Below are 19,583 nucleotides of genomic sequence, written 5' to 3'. Positions count from 1 at the left end.
TTGTAGCCTCCTCTGGGCCCATTCCAACAACTCCAATTCCTTCTTGTGTTGAGGATTCCAGAGCTGGACACACCACTCCAGATGAGGTCTCCCAGGACAGGAGCAGAGGAGCAGAATCCCCTCCCTGGCCCTGCTGCCCACGCGGCTTTCAATGCTGCCCAGGTCGCGGTTAGTTTCTGGGCTGGGGGCTCCCGCCGAGCTCCGCCCCGCGGCCCCGGTCCCTGCGGGCTGTCCCCGCCCCCGGGCGGCGGCGCGGTCCGCGGCCGATGACGCGCGGCGGCGCGCGGGGATTCCCCGTGTTGCGGCCATGGGCGGCGGGTGCTGATGGCGGCTCGCCGGGCGGCGCGGGGCTCCCAGCCGGGGCGCGGCGGCAGCAGCGGCAGCAGCAGCGGCGACGTCGACGAGTTCACCGTCCCCGCCGAGAAGAGGCGCCTCCTCGAAGGGAACCGCGGCCGCATCGAGGCCTTGTTCGCCGTGCGGCTCGACGTGCCGGAGGCGCCGCCCGCGCCGGGACCGCCGCCCGCCGCCCGGGTCTGGGTGCAGCTGGAGGGCGGCGGCGGCGCCGTGCGGAGCGCGAAGGTGCGGGGGGAGCAGGGGGAGCGGGGGCACGGCTGACAGGCCGGGTGCGGCTCGGGGGGTGGGTTTGCACGGAGGTGGGGGGGCACCGGGGTTACGGGATAGGGTTACCGGCCTGGGGGGTGGGGGGGCACACGGGTCTGCAGGCGGACAAACCCCTTTGGGACCGGGCACGGGGGTTCGGGGGACGGACAAACCCCTCTTGGACGGGGTACAGCGGCGGGGCCGGGTTTGCAGGAAGGGCCCTCTTGGAGCGGGGGGGGACCGTGTTTACGGGGTGACAACCCCGGCCCAGGACACGGCTTAGGGGGCAGGGTTTACGGGGGGGGGGGGGGGGAGGGGTTGAGTTGTAGTTTTGCCGTAGGGCAAACCTCTCTCGGACCGGGTACAGCGCGGGGGGGTTGACTTTTGGAACGGGGAGGGACCGGGTTTACGGAGGGACCAGCTCCTCCCTCCCCGGGCCGCGGCCTGTGGGGCGGGTTTGTCGGGGGGAGCCGCGCCGTGCGGGTGGGAGGGAGAAAGGGTGGAGGAAAAGGTGTTTTAGGAGGAAACAAAAACTTCGGCGGGTAGGTGTGTGCCAGGTGCCAGGCTGTCTCCGGTGGTGTTGACTTAAGCGTAGGGAGTAGAGGGAAACAGCTCGGCTGAGAAGTGCAGGGTTCGTTGGTGTCGCAGCCCCCCCCCCCACCCCAAGCTTCAGCTGCTGCGAGGCTTTGCCGTGCAGTTAGGACACTGGAAGGACGGGGAGCATCCAGAGGGACCTGGACAGGCTGGAGAAGGGGGGCTGTGCGAACCTTGTGAGGTTCAACGAGGCCAAGTGCAAAGGCCTGCACTGGGGTTGGGGCAATCCCGGGGTTTGATATGTATTGGAGAGCTGCCCTGCGAAGGGCTTGGGGTGCTGATTGATAGGCTCAATATGAGCCAGCAACGTGTACTCACAGCCCAGAAACCAACCGTGTCCTGGGCTGCATCGAAAGCCGCGTGGGCAGCAGGGCCAGGGAGGGGATTCTGCCCCTCTGCTCCTCTCCTGGGAGACCTCATCTGCAGTGTTGTGTCCAGCTCTGGAATCCTCAACATAAGAAGGAATTGGAGCTGTTGGAACGGGCCCAGAGGAGGCCACAAGGATGATCCGAGGGCTGGAGCACCTCCCGTGTGAGGACAGGCTGAGAGTTGGGGTTGTTCAGCCTGGAGAAGAGAATGCCCCGAGGAGACCTTGTAGCGACCTTCCAGTGCCTGAAGGGGCTCCAGGAAAGCTGGGGAGGGGCTGCTCCCAAAGGCTTGGAGTGATAGAATTGGGGGCAATGGGGATAAACTGGAGAGGGACAGATTCAGACTAGAAATAAGGAGGAATTTTTTCACCATGAGGGTGGGGAGGCGCTGGCCCAGGTTGCCCAGGGGAGCTGTGGCTGCCCCATCCCTGGAGGTGTCCAAGGCCAGGTTGGATGGGGCTTGGGCAGCCTGGTCTGGGTGGAGGTGTCCCTGCCCATGGCAGGGGGTTGGAACTGGATAGGCTTTAAGGTCCCTTCCAACCCAAACTATTTTATAATTCTATGATTCTTCTTCCCGAAGTCAAGAAATTCCTCCAGGTTGCTTGGGTGCTGCCCTGTTTCACAGTTGCTTTACAGACTTAGCTTGCTCTGTGGCATTCAGGAGCTTATTAGCAAAGCTGTCACTGACTGCTCAATGGCACTAATATTTTCTTAAAACTGGCATATCCAGCCTGCTGTGGTTTGCTGGAGCAGAGAGCTTTCTTCTTAACCGACCACTAAACACCTTAAAAGACACCGAGGAGGAGTCATCTGGGCTGTTTGTGTCTCTGCTGTCAAGGATCTTCACGGAGTTGTTTTGTTAACCTTTGACTGGGTCAGCAGTGACGATGAGATTACTATTACTCATCGTGGACCTGGCAAGTGTAGCTGCTTGACTCGTGTTGGGAATGGTGGTTTTTCCATCTCCACTACATGAGTGTAGCTGCTTAACTTATGGTGGGAATGGTGGTGTGAGCACTGGCGAGGCTGAAGGTAGCTTTCGAACCCAAAATCTTGATATGCCAGTGTTTGTTTAAATACACATATTAGTGGGGAACCTTAACATGTATTTTGTGACTTAATTCACAGGCTTGGCAGTCTGCTTTCAAAAACTTGATGCCCTAACTGTGTAACACATAAGACTTACAAGGAAAATATTATGAATGCTGATATTTTTTGAATTATTTGACACTGAAATTGTCTTTAAACCAATTTGCTTGTGTATTTGGGCTCAGAGGGTCCAGAAACTGTTAGAGGTACCATAAGCAGCTATTCTTCTCCAGGCAGCTGCAGTACAACTTTCTTGTGTGTAGAAAGTTAAAGCCTGACACAAACAGCTTAAGATTTCAATTTTTTAGTGCTGGTTTTCCTAATAACATACAAAATCTTCCTATTCCAAATACTTTAAATGGCATGGGAGGCTTGACATCTAGAGTAGTTTTAAGACACTTTTGGGGGCGGTTATTGATTAGAAAGTATGAGCAGTTGCACATCTTTATTGTCTCCCTTTAAAAGATTAGGTCTTACCAATTTTTGTTTTAATTCATCAGTCACGTGCAAGATATGCATTCTTCAGTGCTGCTTCCTAAATGTAAAAAAAATTCCCATATTTTGAGTATCATTTTTTCCAATTATGTTATTGTCCTGTTGGTCTGCAAAAGCGGTAATAAGAAAAGTAATCCTATGGATTTTGTTTCACAAGCAGTTTGGGCTAATATGGTCTTGAAGCAGACTGCCTTGATACTTGTGTTGATGTAACTAGAGAGATGATAGGAAGTGGTATTACGTTATTCATTACTGTGTATTAGTTTCCAGTTCCATTTAAAAGGGAAGTTTAATCTCTGAGAGTCAAGATAGATAATAAAATCTGGTATACTTGGGAGTCTGCAAAAGCAATGACTGCTGCTTAGAAGCTGTTTTTACTGCATTACAGATTTTTAAGCACAGAAAGAGGCAGCTTGGGGAAAAATAATGCTGCCTGAAAGAGGAAATAGTAGGCTGTATTGACAGAGTTCTGAACTCTGACACATTTAAAACAAGGTAATATAGTGAATTTACCTCTAGTAACTTCCAGGTGGCAGAAATAGCAAGGGGATTTTTTTTTTTTTAAGTCTGTTAAAAAAAACTGGACTCTTGAACGCCGAAGTATCTGGAACCATTTGTCACTATCATCTACTTTTTCAAAATACTGAGCTTCAAAGCCTCATGTGGAAAGCTGGCTTATTGTTGAGCTCTTTGTGTGTGTTTTTGTTTGGTGTTATATACCTGTTGTAAGTAGGTGCTCTGACAGTTTTAAAATACAAATGTAAGATTCTCTTATTAACCAGATATATCAGAGTCTAGATAGTGGTTTTGTTGTTTGCTTTTTAGCCTTTTATCCTACGGGATATCTTTTAATGGATACTACTGTGGCTACTAGTTATGTTGTGTCCTGCCACAAGATCAGTGTCCTTGATTCATGAGTAGTAAGTGTAAAATAAGTAACACATAACAACTTGAAAATACAGAATGCCTGCTGCTGTGATAAACCTTTGGAAATTTTCTTTAGAAGCTGTTTTTAGAAGTTCAGTTCTAGGGACTAGGTAGGATTCTCTAGTGCGAGACATTTGTTTGTGAAGCTTATGTTCTCTTTGACCAAACAACAGGGGATGGGAGGAAAAAAGAAATAATCTCTTTTGACTTACTTTTTAAACTGTTTGAGGTACAACTGAAATACTCCATTACTATCATTTTCAAGTAAGCTTATTTATAAGCAACAGGATGTAAAAGAAAGCTAGCCTTATATGAGATCAAAAAATCATTTTGAATATCTGTATTTTATCTCTATTGTTTGGTTTACTTGCAGGTTTCACTTTGTCACATTTCTTATGCTGCATTTGCTTTATTTCGTAATGTACTTGTCAACTAACTTAACCAAAACTAACCTTATGTACTAGCTTTTAACAAATACTCACTCTGCTGTCTTTTTCTCCTTCTAGGAGTATATTAAAGGACTCTGTGAACCTGAACTAGAAAAAAAGGAGTACTACCCAAAGGACATGCACTGCATCTTTGTTGGTGCACAGAGCCTGTTTCTCAACAGTCTAATTCAGGATACCTGTGCTGATATAACTGTGCTGGAGATCGGATTGCTTGGTATCAAGGGATGTGCGGAAGCTGTTGTTATGGCTCAAAGTCACGTTCAGCAGTTTGTGAAGCTTTTTGAGAATAACGAAAGCTTATTAGGTGACAATGAATCAGAGATTAAAAAGCAGTTCAGACAATTTGTGGAAGCACATGCAGATAAATATATAATGGATTTACTGATTTTGCCTAGCTCACTAAAAAGAGAACTGTTGGCTCTTACACAGACTGAATGTCAAGTGAAGAGCGATATCATAGATCTTACAGGTTCTGAAAGCCTGACAGAGCTTTTAGAGAACAAAGCCTCCAAAGTAATTGCTACAAACAGAGATGGAAGAGCAGGTGGTAAGGAAGCAAGAAATAAGGCTGGAACACCTGTAACTGAGCTCACAAAGCAAATGGACACTGTGTTTTCTGATGCTCCTGGAACAAGTTTTGTTCCTATAAATGTTGTGCCTCTGGAGGCAGTGGTGCCTAATGAAAGGCAGTCATATAAAAGAAGATCTTCTGATGATGAGGAAAGGCTCCATAAAAAACAATTCTCTTTGGAAAATGATCAGGAAGATAAATCTGCTTCGCACAGTAATCCTTCAGACAGCGATGCAGTTATTGATCTGCTTTCGTATAGCTGCAATGAATCGAGTGATTGCCTTAAAGAAGGTGATGATGTCAGTGAGGAAATGGAGTACAAGATTCTTGTTAACTTTTTCAGAACAATGGGATATTCCCAAAATATTGTAGAGAAAGTTATTGGTATCCTTGGACAATCTGTGGAACCATTAACGTTATTGGAAGAAATAGAAAGGGAAAACTTAAAACTTCAAAAAGAACGTGAACAGTCATCTCAAAAGCCTAAAACAATCGATCCTCCCTTAGGAGGTAATGCAAATAATTCACAAAAGCTAGAAGATGAAGGCATCTCTAGCAATAAAAGTCCACTTAAATCCAGTCATACTTCAAAGGAGACAAAAAATGAATATCACAAAATGAGAGATTTGCCAAGCACACAAGTTGATGCAGAAGACAAAATGCGTATGTTAGCATGCAAACCTGCTTCTTCCTGTGGCAGTTCAGCTACGTGCTATAAACAGAGAGACATTTATTGCACTGGAAAGAATCGCAGTTCAAGCTCAAGTGATGTAGAAACTGATGGTGGTGTAACTTTCGGCGCTATAGAAGCTAGAGCATTAAAAGATGTTGATTTTGTAGCCAGAGGGAGCTCAGATGTGCAGTGCACCTCAACCAAGACTAAAACTGCAGTTCAGCAAAAATATGCAGGACCCTCAACTGTACAGAATTGCCATCCTGGTTTTGAGGACCGATTAGGGCACTGCAGCTCTTCTTCTCAAGTGACGTCTCTCAACCAGCGCCTTTCCCAGACTTCGAGGTCTGAAAATCCTGTCCCAGGCCAGGCATTGTCTTCACAAATACATCCTTCATATCCTGATAGAGAGACAGTGGGACCACGTGGACATTATCTGGATCCTTCAGTTACTGGAGTCCAAAGATTTTTGGAATCTCTGAAAAAACCCTACAAACTGGAGTTGAAAAATGAACCTGGTAAACCATATTTAAAACATATCATTATTGATGGAAGCAATGTTGCAATTTCGTAAGTATTGTTCTTCTCAGCTATCTTGCAATGAACTTTCAAATGAAATAGGGACTGGAAGGTTGCTGTGGCATATGTAAAGCGACAGCCCCATGCAGCACTACAGGCTTGGGGAGGAGTGGCTGGAACACTGCCCAGTGGGAAGGGACCTGGGGGTGCTGGTCAACAGCAGCTGAATGTGAGCCAGGAGTGGTTCAGGTGGCCAAGAAGGCTGACAGCATCCTGGCTTGGATCAGAAATGGTGTGGCCAGCAGGAGTAGGGAAGGGATCATCTTCCTGTACTTGGTGCTGGTGAGGCCACACTTCGAATCCTGTGTTAAGTTTTGGGCCCCTCACTACAAGAAGGACATTGAGGGGCTGGAGCGCATCCAGAGAAAGGCAACAGGGCTGGTTAAGGGGCTGGAGTACAAGTTGTTTGAGGAGCAGCTAAGGGAACTGAGGCTGTTTGGTCTGGAGAAGATGAGGCTGAGAGGAGACCTCACTGTTCTCTACAACTGCTTGAAAGGAGGTTGTAGAGGTGGATATTGGTCTCTTCTCCCAAGTAAGGAGTGATAGGATGAGAAGGAATAGCCTCAAGCCGTGCCAGCAGAGGTTTAGATTGGCTATTAGGAAAAATTTCTCTACCAAAAGAATGGCAAAGCAGTGGAATAGGCTGTCCAGGGAAGTGGTGGAGTCTCTGTCCATGGAGGTGTTAAAAAAGTGTGTAGACATGGCAGTTCGGGACCTGGTTTAGTAGGCATGGTGGTGTTGGGCTGACGGTTGGACTGGATGATCTTAGAGGTCTTTTCCAACCTTAATGATTCTGTGGTTCTATAGTCTTGCTAAGTTTAAAGGGGAAGACTGACGTGATCAGTAACTCTTGTCATTGCTTTAATTCAAGTGCAGAGTTTTGTTACAGTAAGTAGGTTTTTAAAGCAAACTTATTTCCACATTATTCCATTCTGTTATTGAGAAAACAGTGATGTTGAAGTGCAAGTCACAACTGAGTCATAAGCTACTTTGAACTTCTAAAAATTATTTCCCAAGCTTGTATTAGTGGAAGAGAAATGTAAATTGTTTGGCTCATGTAGAAAATAACAAATACACCACTGTTTTTTTGGGTTTTTTTTAACATGGAGAGATTTTTTCATCTCCATATTTCATCTGTAGAGTTTTGTATCTTTGGGATATTTTTTTAAGAATAACAAAATACATCTGAAAGCAATGAATTAGAAGATGGTGAATAAACATCTACTCATCTGTCTGGCTGTGAGACTGCTGTAGGCAGTGATGATCTAACTTTTTTGATTGAGCACTCCTATCAATAAAAAAGTCTTTGCATGTGCCCCTCCAGTATATGTCTATTAATCAACTATATATGTGCATTACTGAAGTTCTCATGTTTCCTTCATGCACTCCAAAGGATTGTCTTGCACACCAGCTGAGGTCCTATTGCAAAGAGGTTAGCAAAACATCAATTTTTCCCTCAAATTATAGTTGGAGTGCAGCATTATGTATTTTTAGACACAGAGGCAAGAGGTGACCACATCTCCACTCTGTGGAGAGATAGATTTACTTTAGCCATCATGTGGAATGTGGTGGTGCAGCTCTCCCCTGCTTGGACACTGTGATCTCAGGGTGAGCTGTGCATGTTATGGTAGAGCCATCCTGTTGTGTCCTTGTCTTTGTGTAAGTGCAGCGAGTTGGAACGTTGAGGCACTCCTTGACCACACCTGGAGCTCCTGCTGCCTGGCAAGGGCAGTGAGCAGGGATGATCAGTGACTCCCTGACAGCCCCTGGAATGTTTCCTGCCTAGACTGTAGCCTGAGCAGGATGGTACCAGAGTGGTATGATCCAGAAAGCACGCAAATTGTACAGCTGGTAGAAAAAGACCAGAATTGCCCAACATGAATTGTGACCCGAATGGAGAAGTACTGACCAAAGTCAATTACCTCGTGTTCCTCCAAGTAGTGATCCTAACTGAGACCCTTTGAGCTCTCCAGGATCATAGTGGGTTGTGACCCAGCATCTGCACCTGAACTGAGACACCTATCAGAGTGGGCTTTTCAAGATTTAGAGAGCTGATGGGGGTGAAGTCAGGTTTAGATTGCCCATTGAGGAATGCTTATGTATTGGAAGTGAGTAATTCCCTAAGCTGAGGAAGAAGGAATTTTTGATTATAGCCTAGCCTCTGTGCTGTGTGCTTATGTGTTTTTGTGTTTGTGTGTCTGTATGTCTATCTATATATCTTTGTGTTTGTATATGTGTCTGTGTGATTTGATTTAGGAAACCCTGCAGTAAGTCTCATCCCATTCTTAAATCTTTAAGTTGCTATTTCAGTTATAGCAAATAATAGCAAATTCTGTTGCATCACTTTATTCAATTGGCTGATGATTAATTGCTGTTAAAAACTACACATCCTAACCCTGGGATCTGTCTCTAAACTACTAATAAATCCGAAGTTTCTGTTAAATTAAAGCTGTAAACAATCTATTTGGGACAATTTGGTGTATTCAGCAGGATACTGAATCACCCATTTCCTGGCAGGCTCACATGCCTCACGTTAGAGTAGGGCATTAAAAAACTGCCACCAGAATACAGTATTTTAAAAACCTTTCTTCAAAGAAATTCCATTCTTTTGCTTGAAAACGGTAGCTCAGGTTGTTGGAGCGGAGAGGAGGCTCCGATATCTAAAATTATCAGAGAGCTTCTCAGATGTAATCATTGGGAACCAGTTGAACCAGAGTTGTTCTGTTTTGGGACTATATTTGGAACTACAGCAATATTGGATCATGATCATTTTAATCTATAGCTAATAGATTGTGGGAATCATCACTATTGGCTTCTTTTTAAAGCTAAACCCACTTCTCATTACTCAGGTACTGTAGTGCCCTCAAAATGGAAAAGAAACTGAGCTATAAAGATGGAAAGTGATGTTTCTAGTCTCTTTTGCTGAAGATCTCCTTCCATTTATAAGATTCCTTATCTATAGCATCCATCTGCCTTTTATTTTGGTGAGGCTGTATGTGTAGTTTCAAGCTTCGCACTGCAAGGTTTTGTTCAGTTTTCTTTGTATTCATAGTAGCAGAACTCCAATATCCTTTCTCATTCTTCTGCCCCCAGTCATGGTCTGAGGAAATTCTTTTCCTGTCGAGGAATTGCATTAGCTGTTGACTACTTTTGGAAACGTGGCCACAGAAATATTACTGTATTCGTTCCACAGTGGAGAACTAGGCGTAATCCTTCTATTACAGGTGAGGTAAATAGCTTCCTAATGTTATCTTTATTAAACTGAATTATAACATCTTTATTAAACTGAATTATAACTATCTCCTTAGATATTTCTGTGAAAAATGAGTGGAGAAGGAACACTTCATGAAACCTTAAGCATGAGCAGTGTGGCTGCTCTGCATGAGTAATTGGGTTCCGTATACAATATGAAACACTGAAACGCTCTTTAGGCTAATTGATATACCACGGGTCAAGGCCTTTTTGTTTGGTTTGGGATTTGTTTGCCACAGGTCGAGGCCTTTTTGTGTGGTTTGGGGTTTATTTGCCCTTTAATTTCAAGTTTCAACTTCTTCCTCCCCACTTCTATAGCTGTAGTGGGTTAACCCTGACTGGATGCCTGGTGCCCAAGCTGCTCTATCACTCCCCTTCCTCAAATGGACAGGGGAGAGAAAATATGACAAAAGGTTTGTGAGTTGAGATGAGAGTAGGGAGATGTGGCTTCCCTGCTACCAAAACCTTGCCATGTGAACCCAGTACAATGATACTAGCAATTCTTCAGCTATCTATTTGTAATTTCTGTAGATTAATAGATACAAAAGTAGTCCAACTTTTCTGTTAATTATATGTCAGACTAAATGTCAAACCTATAAATAGCTTTTGTTTTTAATAATTTGTTTCATGTTTTAACAGAGCAGGATTTCTTAACGCAGCTCCAGGATGTTGGAATAGTGTCTTTAACCCCTGCAAGGATGGTTTTAGGAGAAAGAATTGCTGCTCATGATGACAGGTATGGAATATACATAATTTTGAAGTATTTTTAAAAATATTACTAATGGATATAATAGCTTAAGGTCTTGTGAATGGTTGTATTGGGTAGTTCTTCAGATGTGTAGACAGAGGGCTATGCATCCAACTTAAGACTGAGCTCTACACATTAGGTTATTTTACTGTCCTAAAAAACATTTTTATGCGTCACTCTTTAATCATATTGTATGTAGTGTTTTCAGAAATTTATACATAATGGCAGTGTTAACAAAAAAAATTGATCCATTTCAAATGGCATCACTTGCATTGAGGAAGAAATTAGTCTTCTAATAATGTTTTTATGCTTTCCTGATCATCAGTCTATCCCTGAATTGTCTTTTATGTTTTGGGGGCACTAGCATGAATCAGGCACTGATCTATTTTGTTTGGGGTTTTTTTCTGGATGCCCTTGTGGCATATAGATGTAGATGTGTATTTGGAGCAATGTGTTTGTAACAATATGTAAGCATCAAAGTTCAGCTTCAAAATGTGGGGATTGTCTTTCAGTGAACAAGACAACAGTAAGCTTTAGGAGTTTCTGTTGGGAACTGAGGGGGTTTCCTAGTGCTTACATTGCTATTGCCAAATTTTCCCAGTTTTGAGACACAGCTTAAAATGCATATTGCTCAAGTTTTTCTCCACAACCAGCTTTCCTAATTCTGCATGAATGAGCAGTTTGCAGCTTTGAAATTGTTTTGCAGGTAGCTGCAGTTTGCTGGGTTTCAATAATCGTTCATACTTAATTTTTCTGAGTACAAAATTGCCAGCTTTTTGCATCACGAGCTTGCGTGTTGCTGTTAAGATTGCACAGTCAGGTACCTGACTGTAAAATTTGATATGCAAAAGAAGTATAAAGTAGGGTGCATTTGATTTGTCTTGTTAAAATATAGCAGTTCTCATCTCATGCCCTTGTGGCCAAGAATGCCAAGAGGATCCTGGGGAGCATGAGAAAGAGTGTGGCCAGCAGGGTGTGGGAGGTTCTCCCCCACCTCTGCCCTGCACTAGTGAGGCCCCATCTGGAGTTCTGTGTCCAGATCTGAGCTCCCCAACTCAAGACAGACAAGGAACTACTGGAGAGAGTCGAGTGGAGACCCTGGAAATGAGGGGACTGGAGCATCTCTCTTATGAGGAAAGGCTGAGAGACCTGGGTCTGTTCAGCTTGGAGAGGAGATGGCTAAGTGAATCTTATAAATGGTTATAAATCTAAGGGGGAGAGTAATTTCCTGGTAATCAAAGGGCTCATTTTCATGCAAATAGATTACTCTTGGATGGCAAAATGTTTAGTTTTCTATATCTGGACAATTTTCAGCAAAGCAGGCTGTCTTACCAGTCTTTGAAATGAACTTCACAGGTTTTTATTACAACTTGCTGATAAAACTGGAGGTGTTATTGTGACTAATGATAACTTCAGAGAATTTGTGACAGAATCACTTGCCTGGAGAGAAATTATTCAAAAAAGGTAATTACTCAGCTATGATAGCTTAAAGGGATATCTGTCCTTACAGTTGTAGACTCTCTATGTTCATGTGGGATTTTTTTTATTTTTAATTATGTCATGCAATTCCAGTAAAGCCCAACAAAGTACTGTGTTTATTTCACCACTTTGATTCATGGCCTTCTAATTGTGTGTTTAGTAGTGTAATGTCCCTATTATTCATGTATTCTCTAACGTATGCCTTGTAATTCCTCAAATAAATAGGAGTTTGATGTAGCAGCCAGTTTCTATAGCTTCTGAAGTTTGGTGTTAGGTCCTGTTAGAGTACATGCCGTATGATCCATTCTCACAGACTTTCTTGGTTTGCATTTCATTTCTTCAAAGAGACACAATAGCTGAGGTGGACATACAGTGTCACTTTTAAGCTTTCAGAATCAGTCACTCTTTATTTTAGTAAAACAAATCAGCAAAGCTAAACAAAATAATGAACACTTGCAAAATATCCCTGTAGCCATTTCCTTGCAATTGTAGAGTGTTCTTTGGGTTTAGATGAATTCACTTAGCTATCAAATACCCCTGCTTCAGCTTGTGGATTCTCTGCAAGTTATAGTTTTTCTTGTGCAACTGGTTTCTTTTTGCTTGGTTGGGTTTTGTTGCTTTTTTTGCCTCCTCCTTCAGTTAAATCAGATCATTTTACTATGAATGTATGATGTTTTGTTGCCCAAATTTTCCACTAATCCCTCAGTCTCCCTGACATCTTTTGAGGGTTCATCTACTACAGTGACTGTAGTCTTATAGGTTTAATGAAATAAATAGTTGAAAACTCTTACGGTTCTCATAGTATCATGCAGCTGATGTTGGCTAATCATGTAGTTCTTTGCGTTATTTCTTGAATGAATTCTGCCCAAATCAAGTTCTGTTCTTCTACAGAGCTTTTGCAAGAATACTTAGTACGTTATTCTGAGTCTGTGGGTTTTTAAGAGTTTATGTTAACATCTGCTATTAGTTTTATGTCTGGGAGGTTCCACTGTACCAAATCGTCTCCTTACAGACAAATTTTAGTTGAACTGTCTTTCCTCAATGCAGCCTGTCCTAAAATGGTTCCAAAAAAAAACTTGTTTGTCTAAACATTAAAAAGCTAACACTATGTTTACTAGTTGTGTGGGTTCCTGATGAGATATGTGTTTTAGCTATGTGGTTGAAGACCCTTACAAGGAAGGGGAATTTGAACAACCAGAAAATCTTCTCTAATCACATAGAAAGTCCCATCCTGGTGTCTCTGCAAAACTTTGCAGTCATCTAACACATGGTCTCAAAAAAAAAAAACCTCAATGTTCTGCTGTGCGATGGGAACAGTTCACATGAGCTCCCATGAGATTATTTTGACAGTGAATGCTGGCTGCATCTAAAATGGGTTTCTTTTTAAGCCTTGGTGACTCCTGATGTGATGTGAAGTATCTGCTAAAGCTGCTTGTCCTGTGCTACAGAGGTGAAGGACAGTAAGGGTATAATACAGTATTTGTAAATAATGTTGAAAGAATTCTCTTTCAGGTTGCTCCAGTACACTTTTGCTGGTGACATATTTATGGTTCCAGATGATCCTTTGGGAAGAAATGGACCTAGATTAGACGACTTCCTTCGAAGTGAAGGCCATTCTAGGTATAAGCACTGTTTTCACTTTTGTTTGAGACAGTTATCATTTCAAGTGTGAAATAGACTGGTTTTGTGGTTCACTTGAATGCTTGCTTAGATCTATGTTGTAAAGGTACAGTAAAACTAAGAATGCTGTAGGATGTAGTAGCTTAAAGAAAACATGTTTTTTCCTATTACTTCAGTCTGTTCAGAAACTGCTGATGACATTTGCATCTAATCAAGATCTCAGAACTAAGATAAGAAAGATGGTGACTTCCTCTGAGATTTGATAGTGGTGGCTTTCCTACAAAGATGGCCTAAATTGTGTTAACATCACATAAAGCTGCCAGTGGTTTGGTTACGTGGTAGCTTGGTTTCATGTTAATTACAGGGATATTGAAAACACCTTTGTTGATCACTCAGTTATAGTGGAGCAACAGGTGATACAAAAGAAACACTCTGCACTCATATTTGTCACAGGAGAGGCGTTTCACTAAACACTTGAGGGTACTGTACTGTTAAGAACACAGTTTTTGAGAGGCATTTTTATTAAATGCATTTTTGTTTGGTTCATAATTTTAAGTCTTAATAAACATATATTGTTCCTTTGAGTTCATAGTAGTTTTTAAACGTGCATGTATTCAAAGTATGAATTTGCTCTGCATTAGCTGCCAAGACTTGAGAATGGGTTTGCTCTTTTGCACAAGAAAACAAGCTGCTTTTTGCTCTTCTTTCACCAGCTTAGGAATTATAAATGCTAAAGGTAGTGAGAAGTATTCAGAGAGTTTTTATAAACGCTTTAAGAAAGTATTCAAGCTTTAATGTGACGCCCTTAAAAGACACCATTTTGAACACTGTGTTTTGGCTGTCTGTGTCTGAGAAAAAGAAAGTGAAAATGGAGTGTTTTCTGAGAGGCGACTGTGGTGACTGTAGAAATTGAAAGGTGCTCTTTGGAGAAGACTCTAAACAAGATTGGGTTCCTATCCATAATTTTAAAACAGGAACTAGGTTTTGGGGGGGTGTGGTGAGGTTTATTAAGACAAAGCTGCCAGTGTAAAGATTGAATTTTGTTTCTCCCCTGGGACTTTTCTACTGGAGCTAAATAATGCAGAAAGCATAAATAGGACCAGGAATAATATCAGAAACTAGAAGGATCTTGAGCAATTAGAGAGCCTTTCCATGTTGAGTAATGGGAGGTGTCGTAACCTAAATGCTTTTAAAATGGAGCTTTGTAATTTAGATACTGAGATACATTTCCCTTGGTGGTAGGAAATGAGATTGTAACATAAGTTATAGTTCGCATTTCTGTGTTATCTGGTGGCATCTGAATTGGACATGGCCTAAACTTTGTAGTGCTGCTGGTTTCAGAGTAGCAACAACTTTTCAAATGTAATCTCAATAATTAATGAAGAATATTCTGATCCTGAATTGCTGAAAAATTTGCCCCATTATGGATATCATACAAGGGAAACATGGCCATGATCTCAATGTGCTCACGGTCATGAGCACAAGTAGATGAGGAATAGTCTTGTGGAGCATCTGGAAGCCCCTTTGGTCTGTCAATATTTTCACATGTTCTAAGTCAGTGTATGTTTGTTCATTGTATTTTTTTATCCACTTAGCTCAGTAATACTGATATTGATACTTCTATAAAATAAGCTTTGACTGTTGTTGCATTCTGTCAAGTACAGTACTCGCAATGCATTTGAACTAGTCCTAGAAAACTTTAGTTAATGTTAGTCATGCCAGATTCAAACTGAAAACTGTTGCACCTACTGCTTTTGTTTCATTTTGAAAAAGATGCTTATAACCTGATTTCAGGAGTTATATAGATTCTTTTCCTGTGTTTGTACAGAGACAGCTAGCATCTCCTTTACTTCATTTAATCAAAATTCTAATTTTTTTTCCATAGAGATTTTCGGTCAGCACAGAAGGCTTTACAGAGCAGTGGACAATGGTCTTCTGAGATACCTGACCTCATGCCAGTCCTCCAGCCAACCAGTAGCAGTCAACAGCCTATAAACAGAGTGCATAGTGATCGTTCATCGACATGGCTTCCACTGGAAACAAACATGCAGACTCATCTAGCGGTTCCACCACAGAGATCTGCCTCAGAAACAGTACGGCTAAGAGATGCCCTGATAAAAATTTTTCCTGATTATGAGCAAAAACAGAAAATTGATAAAATACTAGCTGACAATCCATTCATGAGAGACCTTAATGCGCTGTCTGCCATGGTGCTTGACTGAGCGTTATACAGGGGTTTTGCATCACAACTGATCTGACTGACTTTGAATATAAATGTGAAGAAATGTTGCTGTGTGGTGTTAATTTTGTGAACATTCAGAACTTAATTTTATTTGTATAAATAAAGATAATTTTATGTATGTTCTGTTGCTATTAGTTGCTAGGTTTTGGTAAATTAAAACCTGCTGCTACTACAGATTTGTAGTAATATTTTATATGAAAAAAATCTTCTGTTTCATTTGAATTGCTTACTAAAGCAGTAGCAGTTCTAGAGAAATGTTATCACTTCAAATAGCGTTAGCACTTTTTTAAAACCCCTTTCCTCAGAAGTGGCTTAAGTGACTCTTACAGCTTCATTCATATTTTCCAGTTGTATAAATAACATACAATAATAGAAGTCGTGCATTTCTCTGATATCATTGTTGATGTCTGTATCTAGACTATTGATTCTCTGAAAAAAAAACCAACTGTGCACTACTCCTACCTCCTGCACTTATGAGCTTTGAAATATATCTCCATGGAAATAAAAGAGGCCCTTCTAATATTTTCTGATACAAAGACTTCTATGTAGTGTCAATGTGAACTTGCTTTCCTTAACTCTGCATCATTTTGGAAATAGGCTATACTCCTAAGGGTCTACGGACAGCACTTTGGAACATCACTGCATGGGAGCAGTGTATTGTTGAAGTCCTGTCACAAGGTGGCAATATGCATCTGTTGCTTTGTAATGATCAACAGGAAGGCTTCCGAAGTTATGAAGTGCTCGTTTAAAGAAAGATTAAATGCAAGACGTAACAGTAACTGTAAGAGTGTTATGGATAAAATTTTATATTAGATGAATAACTTAAGGATACTAAGCAGCTTTCTGATAGTGGACAGCTAAGAAGCCTTGTATATACGGGTAAAGTCAAAGTGCCCAGGGAATGAAAACCCATAGAATTGATTTGCCTGTTCATCCAGGCTGAAAAAGACTATATTAGAATAGTTAGGAGAGGGAGGGTTTAAATCAGGAAATGTAAATTCACAAGTCTTCTCAATAGAAGGTATTTGTAATGCTTTAAAAGATTTGTCACACCTTACTGGTTTCTAAATAGGAAATTCTTTTGACCATCAGTGCTCCATCAAGATAATTTTAGTATCTTTAACAACCTGCACCATTACCTGTGTATTGTTTGCCCTGCCTGTTCTATACCTGAATGCTGTGATAAGCTGCTAAGAGAATGTGGTACTGTTTATCTAGAAATGGCATACTGTCGTGTGGAGCTAATATGCTGCAGTTAACAATCAGCTTAACCACTTTAAACCTGTTCTGGGATCAATCTCAAACATAAAGTGGAAAAAAAGGAACATAATTTGTGAAAGCTGACCAACAGGACCGCTTTTGAGAGCAGTGGTAGAGTGAAGATTACTGTGTCTGTGACTCTAGAAAAGTTTGTTTATACCTTCTTTTTAAGCAGAATTTGGTGCTAAGTGTTCGCATTAGTAAAATTAAATTAAACCAAAGAAAATGTGGCTACAGAGCCTATGTTAAACTTCTGATGTACTGAGCCTTACCCTAAAGCACAAGAGCAGTGACTTTCTCTCCAGTAGGAGTTTCCTGGGTTCTGAAATATCTCTGCTTAAATATAAAAGAGCTCAAATGCACTGAGGAAATGAGGGGATTGTCGTCTTGCATGGCCCTTACACGCCTATAGTGAAGGTGGAAAGAGAAGGCAAAGTCTGAAAGATGATTGCAGCAGGAGCAAAAGAAAAGCATTGGGGATAGCTATTGGAGCATCTCAAAAACACAAGTGAGGACAAAGAAAGGTTTTGAATATGTTAAAGAGTCAGTCTAACCGGCATGTTTGCCAAGAAGCAGTGCTTACCTGCTAATTACTATGTGAGCATCAAGTTCTGTCCCTCAGGCAGGTTCCTAAAGCTGATTGTCACTGACTGGAGTTTTTTAATGATTTTGATAAGTAGTAAGGGAGTAAACTATGACCAGTGAAGGGCTTTTCCTGAGCAGAGGTAGGATCCCAAGGAGGACAGCGGTGGTGAATAAGGTACTTCTTAGTTCTACACTGGAGGGAGACACAGGAGCTGTGGGTCAGCATCTTAATTCCAAATGAGCTCTTCTAGAGGCAGTCCAGAGAATCAAGGACATGGGCCAAGAGCAATATGAACTATTCTATGTCTCCTTAGTTTATTAGTGTACTCAAATCTGAAACCAGCTGTGCAGTACAGATGTACAGGTAAAAAAATACGGGGTTAGTTTTGTTTGTTTGGGTATTTGGAGTGGTCAATCACACAGTGAATGCAGCAGAATCAGTACTAGAACAGGGTTCTCTTGTTTCCTGACCCTGTTTTAATGGACCGTTTTAATGAATGAATGTTTTAGTGTTTTAATGTCAGCATTAAAGTGAGATGGCAAACTGCAGGTAGCCCACTGCACTGAACAGCCTACATCTAAAGTGAGGTGTCAAAGACATCAAGACTGTGTTTCTGGTTTTAAACAATTGGTAACAAGTACAATCAAATTATTTTCCTATGACTATGGCTCAATGGGGCAAATGCTGTGTAAATGCTGTACCTATCTGTAGTAAAGGAGATGGGATTCAGTTTGTTTTATCTCGGTATACAACAAGGCTTCTGTTCATATTAATTGGTTTGCCAGAACTGATGGCAGAGATTTTGGGGGTTTGTTTTTCTGGTCCTGAATGATTGCGCTACGCCTGAGAAGAACTGTTAAGTATTATGTTTTTAGGCCAAAATAAATGTTCATGCTTGGACTTAATCAGGACTAGAATAACCACTTCAAAGTCACCCAATTACTTAATCAGGCAGAGACAGAACCCTAGTGTGATTTTTGGGCTTTGTTTGTTCTCAGTTTTAAAGGGAAATGGCCTTTTCTCTTTGCACTCGGTCAGATGGTAGCTATGGGCTCCCTTAAACTGCCTGGAGCCTGTGTGTGTGTGAACGCCCTGCTTGAAGAACTTGTCTTCTTTCACGTATGTGTATCCTAGTCAGGTACATGTTGGCTTTTTAGGTGCTGGTGTGAGAATATACTAATGTTGTAATCTGTGTTTCTTTTCTCTAAAGTCTGTTCCTCAAGCCTTTGTGCTGTTCAGTGTCTGGTAGCTGAAAAAACAGCTAGAAGCAATGTTCTGAGTGGAAAATAACAGAGACCATCCCTTATGAGCAAGTGAGGTGACATTCCCCTCTCTCTCCCTTTAACATTTTATAGAACGTTTGTCTCCAGGATAAAGCCCCAAGACTGATTCCTGGTGTGAGAACAAGTACAAGATTTCTGTGATAAATTCAACAGGATGAAAGGATTGTCTTCTCCAAGTTTTAAGGTAGGTATTATGTAATGTTTGATGGGTTTTTTTTTTCAGTTGTAAACAAGCAAAGTAAAACCGAGTCCTATTACTCAGTGCTAGTGCTGTTTTTCCTTTCACTGCCATATTAGGGTGGTTTGTGTTTTGGAAGAGAATGTCTGAACTGCCTTTTGCAACGGCAGAGAAAGTGTCTGAGAAAGTTCCATGAAAACCAGTGACTCATACAGTGCCTTTCTAACACCGACAGTGTTTCCTTCTGTTTCACAAGCTTGCAGGCTGTGTTTGATATGAAAGCCTTTCTTGCTGGAATTTGTTGTAGCTGCATCCAATGCTATTTTTAGATCTGGGCCTGATTTATCTTTGAGATGGCTTTGTTTTGTTGGGAAGCTGGGAGCTCTGCTATAGTTCATGTACAGGGCCTGTTATTTTCATAAATACAGTTTAAAATACTAATTAATTTGCAGATTCAAAGACTACATAATCTGCTGCAGAAAGCAGTATAAACCGTGGTAGGGTATTCTGGTATTTGGAGGAGTCTGCTTACAAAACTAGGTGTGTGTTGAGACGTTTAATTTCTCTCTTCTATCACAGACTCAAGGGCC

At 41.9% G+C, this 19,583-nt stretch overlaps 1 protein-coding gene across 1 annotated transcript; it reads left to right on the top strand.

The window, feature by feature from the left end:
* The first annotated feature begins 324 nt into the window (after positions 1-324).
* N4BP1 (NEDD4 binding protein 1) lies at positions 325-16,061 on the top strand. The gene is made up of 7 exons (XM_069868748.1): positions 325-579; positions 4,580-6,336; positions 9,439-9,569; positions 10,237-10,333; positions 11,702-11,809; positions 13,337-13,444; positions 15,330-16,061. Exons 1-7 carry the CDS (start codon positions 325-327, stop codon positions 15,664-15,666), a joined length of 2,793 nt encoding a protein of 930 aa, XP_069724849.1. The 3' UTR covers positions 15,667-16,061.
* The last annotated feature ends 3,522 nt before the right edge of the window (positions 16,062-19,583 follow it).

Source organism: Phaenicophaeus curvirostris, chromosome 14 (genome assembly GCF_032191515.1).
Source record: "Phaenicophaeus curvirostris isolate KB17595 chromosome 14, BPBGC_Pcur_1.0, whole genome shotgun sequence".
Taxonomy (NCBI): domain Eukaryota; kingdom Metazoa; phylum Chordata; class Aves; order Cuculiformes; family Cuculidae; genus Phaenicophaeus; species Phaenicophaeus curvirostris.
Note: the sequence above shows the minus strand (reverse complement) of the source record. Positions and strands in the feature narration are given on the sequence as shown.